Source organism: Natator depressus, chromosome 4 (genome assembly GCF_965152275.1).
Source record: "Natator depressus isolate rNatDep1 chromosome 4, rNatDep2.hap1, whole genome shotgun sequence".
Taxonomy (NCBI): Eukaryota; Metazoa; Chordata; order Testudines; family Cheloniidae; genus Natator; species Natator depressus.
Genome location: NC_134237.1, coordinates 78,330,631 through 78,344,253, shown reverse-complemented (window position 1 = coordinate 78,344,253; position 13,623 = coordinate 78,330,631). Strand labels below are relative to the sequence as shown.

General features: G+C 39.1%; 1 protein-coding gene across 25 annotated transcripts in view; it reads right to left on the bottom strand.

Annotated features, from left to right (window-relative positions):
• The window catches only part of TENM3 (teneurin transmembrane protein 3), a 1,226,612-nt gene that overhangs the window by 116,484 nt on the left and 1,096,505 nt on the right, over nucleotides 1–13,623 (bottom strand). For all 25 annotated transcript variants that reach the window (XM_074951193.1, XM_074951194.1, XM_074951199.1 and 22 more), the window contains 4 exons: nucleotides 10,578–10,792; nucleotides 1,133–1,343; nucleotides 501–602; nucleotides 126–320 (listed from right to left, as the gene is read on the bottom strand). In XM_074951193.1, coding sequence (XP_074807294.1) covers nucleotides 126–320; nucleotides 501–602; nucleotides 1,133–1,343; nucleotides 10,578–10,792 — 723 coding nt within the window. The remainder of the gene's footprint in view (nucleotides 1–125; nucleotides 321–500; nucleotides 603–1,132; nucleotides 1,344–10,577; nucleotides 10,793–13,623) is intronic.

Sequence of the window (13,623 nt, the reverse complement as noted above, 5' to 3'; positions counted from 1 at the left end):
TGGCTCCAGTGAAAGCAATCGTGCTATGTTGACTTACACCAGCTGAAAAATCTGACCCACTGTGTTGTAACCTGACATTTTAGAAACATTACTGTAGATGCTTGGGTAAATATTTACGTATTTACCTTCTTCACAGTTTTCTCCTTTGTACCCAGAGTTGCAGGCACAAGAGCCCATGATACAAATCCCACGGCCCCCACACTGAGGATCAATACACTGGGTGGTAGGCACATCACACTCTGTACCCTTCCAACCGCTGAAACAGAGACAGCGCCCTTTGGAATACTGCCCGTTGCCACTACACAATACTGGGCAGGCTGCTGTGAAATAAAACACGACAGAAAAATTAACAAAACCCTTTTCAATCAAACTTTGAGAAAAAAAGAGGAGCATGTATGAAACAAGTTGCATGCCAGTTTCTTTTCCTTGATAGATTAGTAATGACTTGTCTTTCTGCAGTTTATTTATTTTAACTTAAGAAAGAATTTCGGTTCAGATACCTCTTGAACAATCAGGGCCCAGAAATCCAGGAAAACAATGGCATGATCCAGAAACACACTCTCCGTTTCCATGGCAATTTCGGGGGCATTCCACTACAGACTCTGAAAGAAAGAGTACGAAAAATAATTCATACAGATTCCCACCATAGTACTAAACTAGAACAGAAGGTGTCTATCATCTAATGCTAAACCACTAGTGACTGATAGCAAATGAAGGTACTTGCAGAAGCATGTATGTCGCTTTGTTTAGTGATTGTAAGAAAGTAACTAGTGGTTAATTTCCTGTAATTAATGCTTGTGGTATCCTATTACATTATGTTATAACAAGAAGCTCAAGATTTAAACGGTAGAATGATAGTTACTTTATGCTCATAATAAAGCCTAATGCTGCTTAATGAACATTTGAAAAAGCATCTTCCTTTGTGAACTATACATCATGGGAGGCTTTCATACTTCAGTTACTAAACAATTAAAATACATTTTCTATATCTTTTGTTGAGTCATGAAAAAAACATAATAAATTCAACATTGGTGAAAACAACCCAGAGTATTTAACTCAGAAAACTCATCTCTATTTTTAACAGAATGCTTAGATTACAGCTTTTGGTGAAAACTTGGAAGATTGTGCTTACCTATAACAATGGTATTAAAAGACACCTGCTCTGCATTTTTCCCATCATTATAAAAAGCCAGATGCCAGATTCCAGAATCCAAATACTGGATAAAACCTGCCTCATGGAGACTGATAGACCTTGTCTGTCGGCCTGCTCTCTCTGACTCAAGCAGGTTGCGCTGTTCTCTTGCGATCAACCTGCTACCATCAAGGAGTTCCACAAAGTCATACTACAAGGGAGAAATGTGCAAAGGGTTTATTATCCACTTACTGCTCTTTTTAGTTACCATTTTCATAATTTTTTCTATAATTTAGCAGTTATGAAATGTGTCAGCCCCAGAGACAGCAGTTCCATATTTCTGCACAGAACAAATAGTATAGAGAGTTTCAGAGTAACAGCCGTGTTAGTCTGTATTTGCAAAAAGAAAAGGAGTACTTGTGGCACCTTAGAGACTAACAAATTTATTTGAGCATAAGCTTTCGTGAGCTACAGCTCACTTCATCGGATGCAGAGTGGCAGTGCAAGTTTCCCCACAATATCATGTAATATGTTTTCAGCTTGACCTGCAGAGATCCCTTCTAGAACAGAAGAGATAAAATCTCAGGCTATGTCTACATGGCCCCACAACTGAACTATGGGTGTGTGAACTGCAGCATGCACTAGCATGTGGTGTTGTAACTCCCCTGTGTGGACACTTGCTAGCATGAAGTAAAGCAGTGGTTCTCAAACTTTTGTTCTGGTACCCCTTTCACACAGCAAGCCTCTGAGTGTGACCCCCCCACTTATAAATTAAAAACAATTTTTTTATATTTAACACTATTATAAATGCTGGACACAGAGCGGGGTTTGCGGTGGAGGCTGACAGCTCAGGACCCACCATGTAATAATCTCGTGACCCCCTGAGGGGTCCCGACTCCCAGTTTGAGAACCCCTGAACTAAAGGACTATGTTAATGCGAATGAAGTACCTTTTAGTTTACAACTGCAGCATCCACATGGGGGAGATACAGCGCAACATGCTATAGTGTGTGCTACAGGTCTCACCACACCCATAGTCCAAACTGCAGAGCCATGTAGACAAGCCTTCTGTTTTTGTCCGTTCTTTCCACCCCTCTTGCTGAGATTTCTAAGGAGAATGCCAAGTAATGCCAATAGTCATGGTGATGCTTTCTTGTGATATTGACACCTGACTACCATTCATTTAACATTAATTTGCAGAACAAAAGTCAGACGAGGTTAGTTTGCAGTCACAATTTGCAGATGTGAGCTGGCCATCTGTAGGTGAAAGACTGATTCCATACAGACTGTGCCAAGTAAATTAACTAATAAGAATATCCTACCCCAATCCATTACCATTTGCTTCTTCTTTTGTTTCACAATCCAAGGTAAGTTCTCTGTTGGTGTAATTCCACTGACTTCAAAAGAGATACTACAGCAGAAAATATGGCTTTACGTTTCTTTTGTACAAAGTAAACCAAATACCAAATGCAAAGTATAACAGGTTAAAAATGCACAAGGCAGTGACAGAAAATACTGTAGTTCAGATTAAAACTCTCTTCAAAAGCTATCACAAAATTTTATACTTCGTTTTATTAATAGCAACAACTACATGAGGGCGGGGAGGACTATAACATCTGAGTTGCCACAAACACTGGCGACAAAGAGATTTATCATCTGAAATCCACATATAAGACTCTATCCACAAACGCCTGTTAACACTAATGGCAGCTGTTTGATCAATTCTGCACATTCAGAGGAGAAACCCTGGGCAAGATCTTCACCTGGTGTAAACTGGTATAGCTCCATCTAGTCAATGGACCTACACTAAAAGTTTATACTACCTGAGGATCTGGCCCTATATTGCTAAAGATTTCTTTTCTGCATGAAATATTATATCATATAACAAACAGTTACCACCTATTAACTTTAAGGATCAGTTTCCTATAATAAAGAGTTACTTGGTTTCCACATTCAGTCCGTTTCGTTTTTTCTCTGACGTGTCTACTGTGTGAGGTGAACTACTATATACAAACCTTCAATCTTCCTACATATTTGAGATATCACTCAAATGGTATTTCATTCAATGTCTATTTAGGTAAAGGCCAGTGTATGAAACCATTGATTCACGTAAGTTGTGATAAAGCCAGTTATTGTGACTGGAGAATCAGTGGTTTTATGTACTGACTTATGACCTTCAGAAACAGCTCCCTGCATAGCATAAAACAGGATAGTCTTAATCTCTGGACAGGATCTAAGCACTGGAATCCTCTTCTCCTGAAACTCTCCTTGGTTGTTAAAAACACATGATATTTTAGAATGTTGCTCTGCAATAAATCTGAATTATTATCCCAACACCATTCAAAATGTAGAAGAAACGCATAGATCATATGCCTTTACCAATACCTGAGCCAATTTCCTTTCAGCTATGTCTCAACAACCATAGTAGAACTTAACATTATTAGTATGGGCAGAAGCTAGTACCTTGATATGTTGTCACCTTGAATGTTCAAGCAATCCCACATGAAAACTAATGCAACTATTTTGGAAAAACTCTGCTAATTTAAAACCATTCAATGTTCTCATTTGTCAGAGAATTAAATACTTATCTTAATTCATGAAAGATATGAAAACTGTCTCTTTTCCCCCTCAAGTACTCACAAACCCTTCTATCTGATCACAATACCTAATATCACTGACAGAAGAAAGAAAAAGATCTCCATTCTGAGTTTTAGCTGGTTATTTATGGACAATATGAGATGTTTTTCAAATTACTTCAGAAGGACGCTTCTTGTTGTAGGACAATCTCAGTTGAGAACACATTTTTGATCTGGGAATTAGAGATTGTACTACTTAATTGACCACAAAGAGTATACCGAGAGCTGACAGGCATAGCATAATTAATCATTTTAGAACTATAACATAATAAAGATTTATGTTATTATATGGATAGTATTTCTGACGTTGAGTTTTTAAAAGCCATGTATATGGATGTCACCATTCATTCCACCTGCAGCAAATAGGAGTAATGTGGCTTAAATCCTATGAAGACTGCTTCGTAAATTTAGGAGTGGGGTTGTGAAAGGGCATAGACTGGAAAAACAATGACCTTTACGTGCTAAAAACACTTTCATTTTGTTCTTATCCTATGGGGATAAATTAATTAGCTTTATTGAGTATAAATGGGATGATCTGCCTACCCCTCTACATTCAGTTTTGCTTTAAGCCACCAAAGTCCTTTGTTATTCTTAAAGTCTCCTTAAATAAAAACATATCGATTCTCTGGTTGCAATGAAACTGACATTTTTAGAAAGTGTCACAAAGACTTTCAGACTAGCATTGATTGGATTTGAATGGACAGCTACTATCAATTATTTCTGGTTGACTTATTTATAATTCCCCAGAAACAGAGAACTATAAATCTAGGGATATAAATCACACACACATATTAGTAAGCACTGAGGCCATCATTCTGAAACTTGGGTGCCTAAAGTAAAAAAAAGAAACACTACCTGAAAAACCACTGTTCCTAATTATGTTATATTGAAATATTTGTTAGATACTATGTCACATAAGTAACAGTTATTTACCCTCAGAAACTGTGGTTCTTTGCAGTGTGTTGTCCAGGTGTTGAATCATGCCAGAATGGTCTTGAATGCAGTTATGGTACTTTTTTGGGAGCCAGAATGAGCATTCTGATACTTAGAGTACTATCACTGATGATTGCTTCTGAGTGATAGTACAAAGTATCAGAAGTGTATTACAGCACGTTTTTTTTTTTTTTTAGGACTCTGCCACTGGTGTTGCCCATATTTATTCCACTGTTGGTGCATGTGCACTCATTGCACTTTAGTCTGGATTGTTTTGGCCAACAGTGTTCTCGAACCTCCAACAAAGGGCATAATGGGCGGGGCAGCCCCAACCACGCTTCAGTCCTTTTGCCATACAGAATCTTGATGTTAGTAGTAGGTATTGGGGTGGGGGAGGGATGTGATGGTCACGGAATAAATATATGGACAACATAGCTTGAAGAATCAACTGCAGGATAAGTAACCATTTCTTCTTCTTCTAGTACTTGCTCATACATATATTCCACTCTTAGTGACTCACAAGCAGTGATCTAGATTGTAGGAGACGGGTGCTAAGAGTGTAGCTGAATAGTTATTGTAGGACAGCCCTGCCAAAATTAGCATGATAGAGTAGTGCTAGGTAAACGTATGTACTGAAGGCCACATAGCTTTCCTGCAAATATACAGAATGGGAATATTTCTCAAGGAAGCAATAGAGGTTGCTTATGCCCTCATAGAATGAAATGTGATTCTTATAGGTGGAATTACATTAGCTAATTCATAACAAAGTTTGATACAGACCAAAAGAGTCTCAGCATTGAAATGGCCTGTCCTTTAACACTGTCTCCACAGGCTATGAATAACATGGAGGATTCACTAAATAGCTTAGTTCTGTCTGTACAAAAAGACAGTACTCCAAAGACATCTAGGATGTGAAGCTTTGCCTCCCCCTTACTTGAATGTGATTTTGGAAAAAAATAAAGGAATTTGCATACCCTGATTTAAATGAAAGCCAGAGACTATTTTTGGTAAACATTTTGGGTAACCTCTCAATGACACCCTGTCCTTATGAAAACTATATACAGGGGCCCTGCCAAGAAGAATTATATCTCCCCTACTATTCTGGTTGATATTATTGCTACCAACATGACTGTTTTAATGGAAAGATGAAACAGGGTACATCCACCTAAGGGGTTCAAGAGCTGGATTAATTAACCCTGTGAGGACAATATTTAGATCCCACAGAGGAGAAGTTCCATTACACTTTTTAAGAGTCTGGCCATTGTGGGGCATCAGAATGTAGAATGTATTGGATGGCAAAGAGCTGAGATGGCTGCTAGATAGATGAACCCTCAATGAGCATACAGATAGTCCAAAGTTCTTTAAAGTCAGGAGATGGTCCAGTACGTCTGGAATTGAGATGGTGAGAAGTACTGCTGTGAACAGATACTCAATCTCTTCCATTTAGCAGCATGTGTCCATTAGGCTTTTCAACCATGGATCAGGATATTTTGTACTTCCTGTTGAAGTCAGTCAGCCAGCATCTATGCTTTGAGGTGCTGGGAGCATGAGCTGGGATCAAGCACTTGACTGCATCTTCATCTCTGCAATATCAGGTCTCGTTGGAGAGGTAAGTGTATCAGAGATTATTTAAGTCTAAGTAGCAGAATTGCCTTGGTCAGGTAGGAGCAACCATGATCATTCTGGCTGAGACCTGCCTGAGCACTTTCTGAGAACATGTGGATTAATGGACTAGTGGTGGGGGAGCGTGTGTGTACAACAAGCTTGACGACCAGGGACTCCCTCTGGAACAAAAGTGTCCACACTTCCTCTTTTCTCTCTGGTGGCAAAGAGGTATGGTGGGATGACTCCCGCACCTTCCTTCCCCCTGAGTAATATGTCTTGAATTATGTCATCATTTATGGACCGCTCATGGTTACTTGAAAATTGTCTGCTGAGGCGATCTGCTAGCATGGTCTGTGCATCCCTAGCAAATGAACCACCCTCGGAATAATTTCATGATGAATACAAAATTCCCAAAGATAAAGCATGCCTATAATATTGTCTGTCATGATTTGTATGTTAGTCCTTTTAGGACCGAAAAACTGAGCATGCTGAACAAATGGCTCTTAGCTCCAGGATATTTATGTGGAGTCTTACTTCCTGAGGAATCCATATATTTTGTGTTTGGAGGGCACAAATTAAATGGGCCCCCTGTCCTAATGTGGAGGCATATGTCACCAACACCTTTGTAGGTAGCGAAAGAGAGAATGGTACTCCTTTGCAGATTTTTAGTGGGTCCAGCTGCCAATTTAATGAGGACAGGACTTGTGGTGTCCTGTATACTAGCATGTTCAGTTGATGTTTGCTTGACTGATATGCAGACTTCAGCCACTCCTGAATGCAATGAAAGTGAAATCTGGCATGCTGAGTTAGGAAGGTGCAGGAGGCCACATATCTGAGACAAGTTCTCATTGATGTCCTGGGCTGAGTTCGCAGGTGGGTTTGTAGGTTTAGTATGGCTTGGAATCTCTCTAGTGGTAGATAAGCCATTGTTGTTGTGGAGTCAAGAATGGTTCCAATGGATTCTATTTTTTGTGTTGGAGTCAGTATTACTTCTCTTCATTTACTTTCAGGCCTGAAAGGGCATATAAATGCAGAGTCTGCTGAATGCAATCTGTTACTTGCTTGCGCAATTTCCCATGAATGAGCCAGTCATCTAGGTATGGGAAAACTTGGATTCCTAGCTTTTTGAGGTAAGCTGCTATTACTGCTAGGCATTTTGTGAAAATCCTGGGTGCTGTCAACAGGTTGATTGGTAACACACTGTACTGGTAGTGGCAATTGCCCACTTGAAACGTCAGATATCTTCTGTAAGGTGGGTGAACTGCAATAAGAAAATGTGTGTCCTGAAGGTCAAGAGTTATGTACCAATTGTTCCAGTGTAGGGATGGTATTATAGGAGCTGGAGTCACAACCCTGAACTTGAGCTTGTGAATTAAAGTGCAGAATGGGCCACCAATCGCCTTTCTTTCTGGGAATCAGAAAGTAATGAGAATAAAATCCACTGTGTTCCCTGTGCTATTTAGAACTTCCACTGCTCTGATAAGAAGTGACTGCACCTCTTGATGAAGGCTTCTCTGTGAGAGGGGTCCCTGAATAGGGACAGAGAAGGTGAGTGGGGTGGAGGTGGCTACAGAACTGGATTGTATAGCCCACCTCTATATCTCCAGGACCCATCAATCCATTGTGATGGCGCTCCAGAACCACAGAAATGAAATAAATTATTCCCAAATGGAGAGGATAGGACTTGAAGATCTGAAGGGATTTGCACTCTGCTCCTGACCAAGCAGTCAAATCTATTGCCTTGATGTTGATGGAGGTTGATGAGCAGAAATGGATGTGAAACGAGATGCCTTCCTTCTGTGCAATGTTAGTCTCTTTCAAGATTGTTCAGGCTGCCTATGCTGTGGGTAAAAGGATTACCTCTCTTGTGACTATCGCTTAAAGTGCTTATGCTTAGGTATCAGAGGTTAGACCCCCTTAGGGATCTCAGTGTTGCATGAGTCCTTTAGAGAACATAAAGCCCCATCTGTTTTTGCATTAATAAGTTAATCCTTTGCATAGGTGACCCTCAATTGTTATTTTAACTTTTTTAGGGATCCCTGAAGAGTGGAGCGAGGCAGATCTCTTTGCAACTGAGGTTGCCACCAATCTGCAGGCAGTAACTGAAGTATCAAAGGCTGCCTGGAGGGACATACATGATACATGACCCTCAGTGAAGATGGATTTAAATTCTTCCCTGTCATCTTGTGAAAGCTCATATATAAATTTGGGTTTGGGATCCCAACTAATACAATCATATTTCACCAACAAAGCTTGGTAATTGGTGATTCTCACTTGGAGGTTTGATGTTGAATAATTCTTCTGACCGAACAAGTCTAATCTGCGTCCATCTGAAGAAGAGAGGTTTTTACCCACAAAAGCTTAGGCTCAAATAAATCCGTTAGTCTTTAAGGTGCCACCGGACTCCTTGTTGTTTTTGTGAATACAGACTAACATGGCTACCCCCTGATACTTGACTCCAAAAACCTTAACTCTCTCCCCTTTCATTTCAACAGGGTATTTCAACATATGACCAAATAACAGGTAAAAGTGAATTAGTACCTGGTAGATAGAGAGACAAGGTGGATGAGGTAATATCTTTTTTGAACCTGCTTTTGTTGGTGAGAGACACAAGTTTTTGAGCCACACAGAGCTCTTCTTCAGATCTGGTGGTCCAATAAAAGATATTACCTCACCCACCTTATTACTTTAATATCCTGGGACTGACATGGCTACAACTACCCCACATACCTGGTAAACAGTTCAGTATAATGTAATTAGGGATATCTTTCTTTTAAAAATCAAAATTAAAGAAATCTGCAATAATCTGAAATAATGCAATGATATGCAAACAAATAGTCAAATCTATGTTTTAAAATAAAACAAAAACAAAAAAAGGAATGGAATTTTGAAGTTAGATTTTTTTATTGAAACCAAATGCAAGCATAATAGCTGATCTTCAATGCAAGTCCATTAATCTGCTTTGTTCAGAGGTCTGGACATGACAGACGCAGAATTTCTTATCCAGCATTAGAATCGCAAGAAGTTGCAGTGCTCTCCAAACTCAGTAATAGTTAATTTTCAAGAAACTGGAAAAAAGGTCCTCTTTGGTAGAGGATCTAGCCCAGAATTCTGTCTTCCGACAATGGCCAATGCCAGACACTTCAAAGGGAATGAACAGAACAGGACAATTGTCAAGTGATCGATCCCCTGTTGTCCAGCCCCAGCATCTGGTAGTCAGAGACTTAGGGACACCCAGAGCATGGGGTTGCATCCATGACCATCTTGGCTAGTAGTCATTTGATGGACCTATCCTCCATCAACCACAGATGAGAAAGCAGAACTTGGACTGAAATTGGTTTGAAATAGAAGAAATTCACATTTGGGGGGTAAAATAAGATTTTAATCAGGGTTAACTCCAAATTATTGTCTCTGAATATAGTGAAGAGGAACTGCCCTTTCCCCCCCCCCCCCCGCATACTACTCCATCCAGAAAAAAATATTAATTAAATTGAATTATTCACACTAATGCTTAAATTGCACATTTCACTATAACTTTAGATGCAAATATGTAGTATGTTTATTACTGAACACAAGTGCATAACCAAATGTACAATGAAATAGCTCGTAAGAAATCTCTTGAGGGGTGAAGTAGAACTGTATTCTGGGATACTCTGGAGAAGTCTTAAGACAGGAAAATATCTAATAATAATTGATCCTTACAATCTTAGTTCACTGTATCCCATATACACATATTTCAATATATTATATTTTTTAAATCAAATAGCAAAATGTAAATAGCATGACACTCACTAGTAGAACAAACAGAACCTCTGTCAAAAAGGATTTTTTTCAACTTGCTTGTAACTTTGCCAGCTTTGCTTTTTGGTAGACAAACCCAGGAGAGCAAATAAATGCACGACTATAGCATGATACACTAGTTTATTCAAAAGTTAAACATATGGCCATGGACCACAGTACAGGAAGATAACTGCATTAAATGTCTCTTTATGATAGGCATCATCACTGAAAACAATTATCAGATTTGATCATAAAGCAAAAGCTTTCCCCACACTGCAGATTTTAAATTCCAGAATATCGTTTAAAACGGCACTTATATTAAAATGATGATATATTTTTCATGTAGTGTAAGATCAATATATAAAGTGGAAAGTAAAAATAAAAAAAACAGGAAAAAGGAAAGGCTACAATCCTGAGAAACACAACTCTTAAAAAGATGCAAACTGGCAGTTTTCAATACTATATCTTGCTTTTAATGAAAGCAGTTCTTACCTGGGTATGTGATGGGGGTAAGCCTTTTCGGCCATATACTCCAATCAATGCATCTTTCTGAAGGGAGATATTGAATTTTAGAAACTGTGGCTGATCAATGAAGAGCTGTGATCTCCAGAAGATCCCCGGAGGAACCTCTTGTATTGCTCTTCGGCCTATATCAAGTTCTCCAGAATCTATAGTGTTGTTTTCTTGTGCAAATCCCCCTAATTTTACTAAAAGGTTAAAAAAATATTAAGAGATTAAACATTAATACCCACTTTTTGCTCTCAGTCTTCTTTTAAATGAGCTGTCAAACATTTAGACTCCTCAGATGAAATGTTACTTGAGAATCTTTCTTAGGATATTACAGATCCTGAGGAATTCATTCAAGTGGAACTAACAAAACAAAGATCTCACAGAAATACCTTCCAAGTCAGAATGCAATGATTTACCTGAGATATATCTATTAAAGAAACTGTTTTAGGATCATCCCTCAGTCTTGATTATTATGAACATAATTATCTTGCAAAGTACGTGTCTTGTTATTTCTTAACGAGGATTAACTATGGTGTTTATCAGTCCTAATAAACATACAGTCACACTATAAAGTGTAAATTAAGGGAAAATGGATTATACAGCTTTTCAAAGCGATGCTCATGTAAACAACAAAAACAATCAGCAGAATTGATAAGTGCAATTTTCACTAAATTAAATAGAGCATTCATTTACATTCTCTAAAGTATTTTTTACAAAGTCAATTCAGTTGAATGAATACAAACAAACAGACCCTTCCCTGTTTAAATTATGGATGAAACAGCCAAAAAATTCAGATTCAACCCCCACAGAGTTAAGAACAGGGATATTGTTCAGTTCTTTACAGAGATAGGTTCATGCCTTGACCCATATTACACTAAACTATGGATATGTTTTTACCTGGAAACTTAGTTCAAATAGTCTCCCACAACCCGACCCCATCCCACCCCTGCCCTTTTTTCTTCTTTAGGGCACTTTCCAAAGCATGCACCAAATCCTGTGGGATGATGAGTGCCCTCAACTCCCACTGAAGTTAACTGGAGTTGTCCCATTACTTAATTAATCTTCAAAGCACCTTGAGAAGTAGACAATTATAGAGTGATTTTTAACATGAGGCAGACAGGTTGAATGACTTGCTCAAAGTCACAGAAAATGCTACTGTTAGAACTAGGATTAGAGTTTAGGAGTCCCTGGTTCCTAGCCTTTTGTTTCTATATCTATTGTGTTCTTTGTACAAATGTGGCTCTCTACTTATCGCACACTTAATAAAGCACTTTTCACAAACATCAAAACGATGTACATGAAATATAAAAATAAAGTGAGGAAAGGTAAATTATAGTAAACACACAAAACAAAAGTTTTATGACTTTTAAGTTTTAAACATTTAAAATAAGAACGCATTCTTTTCTGTGTCTGTACAGTGCCAACTCCTAAGGCCTTTTGGCATATCACTATTCCTACTACTAGCAACAAAGAAAGCGTTTAAAAGACAAAGAAAAATGTCAGCCACAATCATGGCACTGATATCCTGCTCCCTTAATTCTGCAGATTCTCCATGGTATTGGGAATCTTCTGACAAGTATACAAACAGAGCAAGAAAGGTGAAAAGAAAGTTGCATAAATATCCAGTGTGCCACACCACACCATGGGAATGCTCTGCAGAGAGGATTCTGAAAGCTGTGAGGAAACCCTTCAGTGTGGTTCTAATGGTCAGTGGAATGATAAAAAGGGGCTTCTTCACATATGGTCTTGGCCTCCAGTACTTCTTGGCTCTTGCCTATTCTAAGAGGGGAAGGGGAATGCTTGCCACTTCCATGGATCTATGCAGGGAAAACTGTGAGGTGAATCTTGCTCAGAGATTTCCTCTCTCCTGGCTTCCCTTCTGTGGAAAGGATGAGATATGGCTCACAAGACCAACCATGGGAAGGCCTGGTACAGGTAAGGCATGAAGGGAGAAACAGGGGAAGTTTCCAACCAGGAAGGTAGAGGTTCACAAAGCCAACAGAAAGAGTGGAGACAGGGCTGATGCTGGAGGAACTTGACCTGTGGCTAAAGAACCAAGTGGTGTGAGAAGTCATAGACTGACTTGCAAGCGTCCACAAACTGAATAACAACATACCTTGTTGGCACTGATAAAACACAGCACAGAGGGATCTAATGTTGAAGTGCATAAACTTTCAGCCAAAGCACTTGATGTCAAAATAGCCAGTACAGGACTTTAAGGAGATGATACTGAGGCACACAACATCTCAGCAGTAGACACTAAAGCTCTGAGTACAGGAGCATGGGAGACACCAGAGACCAAAGAGGCCCTTGACACCGGATGCAAAAGCAGAAATGGCAACTCACTGGCCATGGTATCAAGAAGAGTCATGTGACTCCATTTCTTCTCTCTCTTCCTTAGCTCTGAGAAGAACAGTGGTATGGAAGAAAATCCTTTGAAGACTCTGTATGTCTGGACTCCTCATTAACTCACTAGCAAAGGCAATGTAGCTTAGCGCAGGTAACCCCTTTACACTCACGGTGCCAGACTCTAGGGAATGCAACCACGAGGCTGAAGAATTTCAACAGTGTTAACTAATACTAAGCATCAGACCTTCCAATTTTGTTGAGTTCCTATGCATCAAGCCTGTTTCAAGCACAGACCCTGTCTGATTGCCAGTTACTAAATTCACAGACTGAGACCTGGATGTCAACTTCTCCAGATTTTGGTACTGGGGACAAGACCCACATAGCAACCTTAAGTGAAACCTGAAGTAGCTGTCTCAGGCTCTATGACCCTGTCTGGATTAGGAGAAAAGATATTTTTTAAAAAAACATGTTAACTAATTCATTTTAACTAATATAATTTAAAACTCTAGAGCAAACAAGACAAGTTGTATTTTAATAAGCCTTAGCTGGTCAAGGTGATCCTTGACGGGAGCAATGTGTAGCAGAACTGTAGTGTAGACACAGTCAGAAAGCAATATATTTTTACCAACTTACTTTCTTTTTCAGTACCTAACCTATTACAAAGTTTCAACCAAACCAA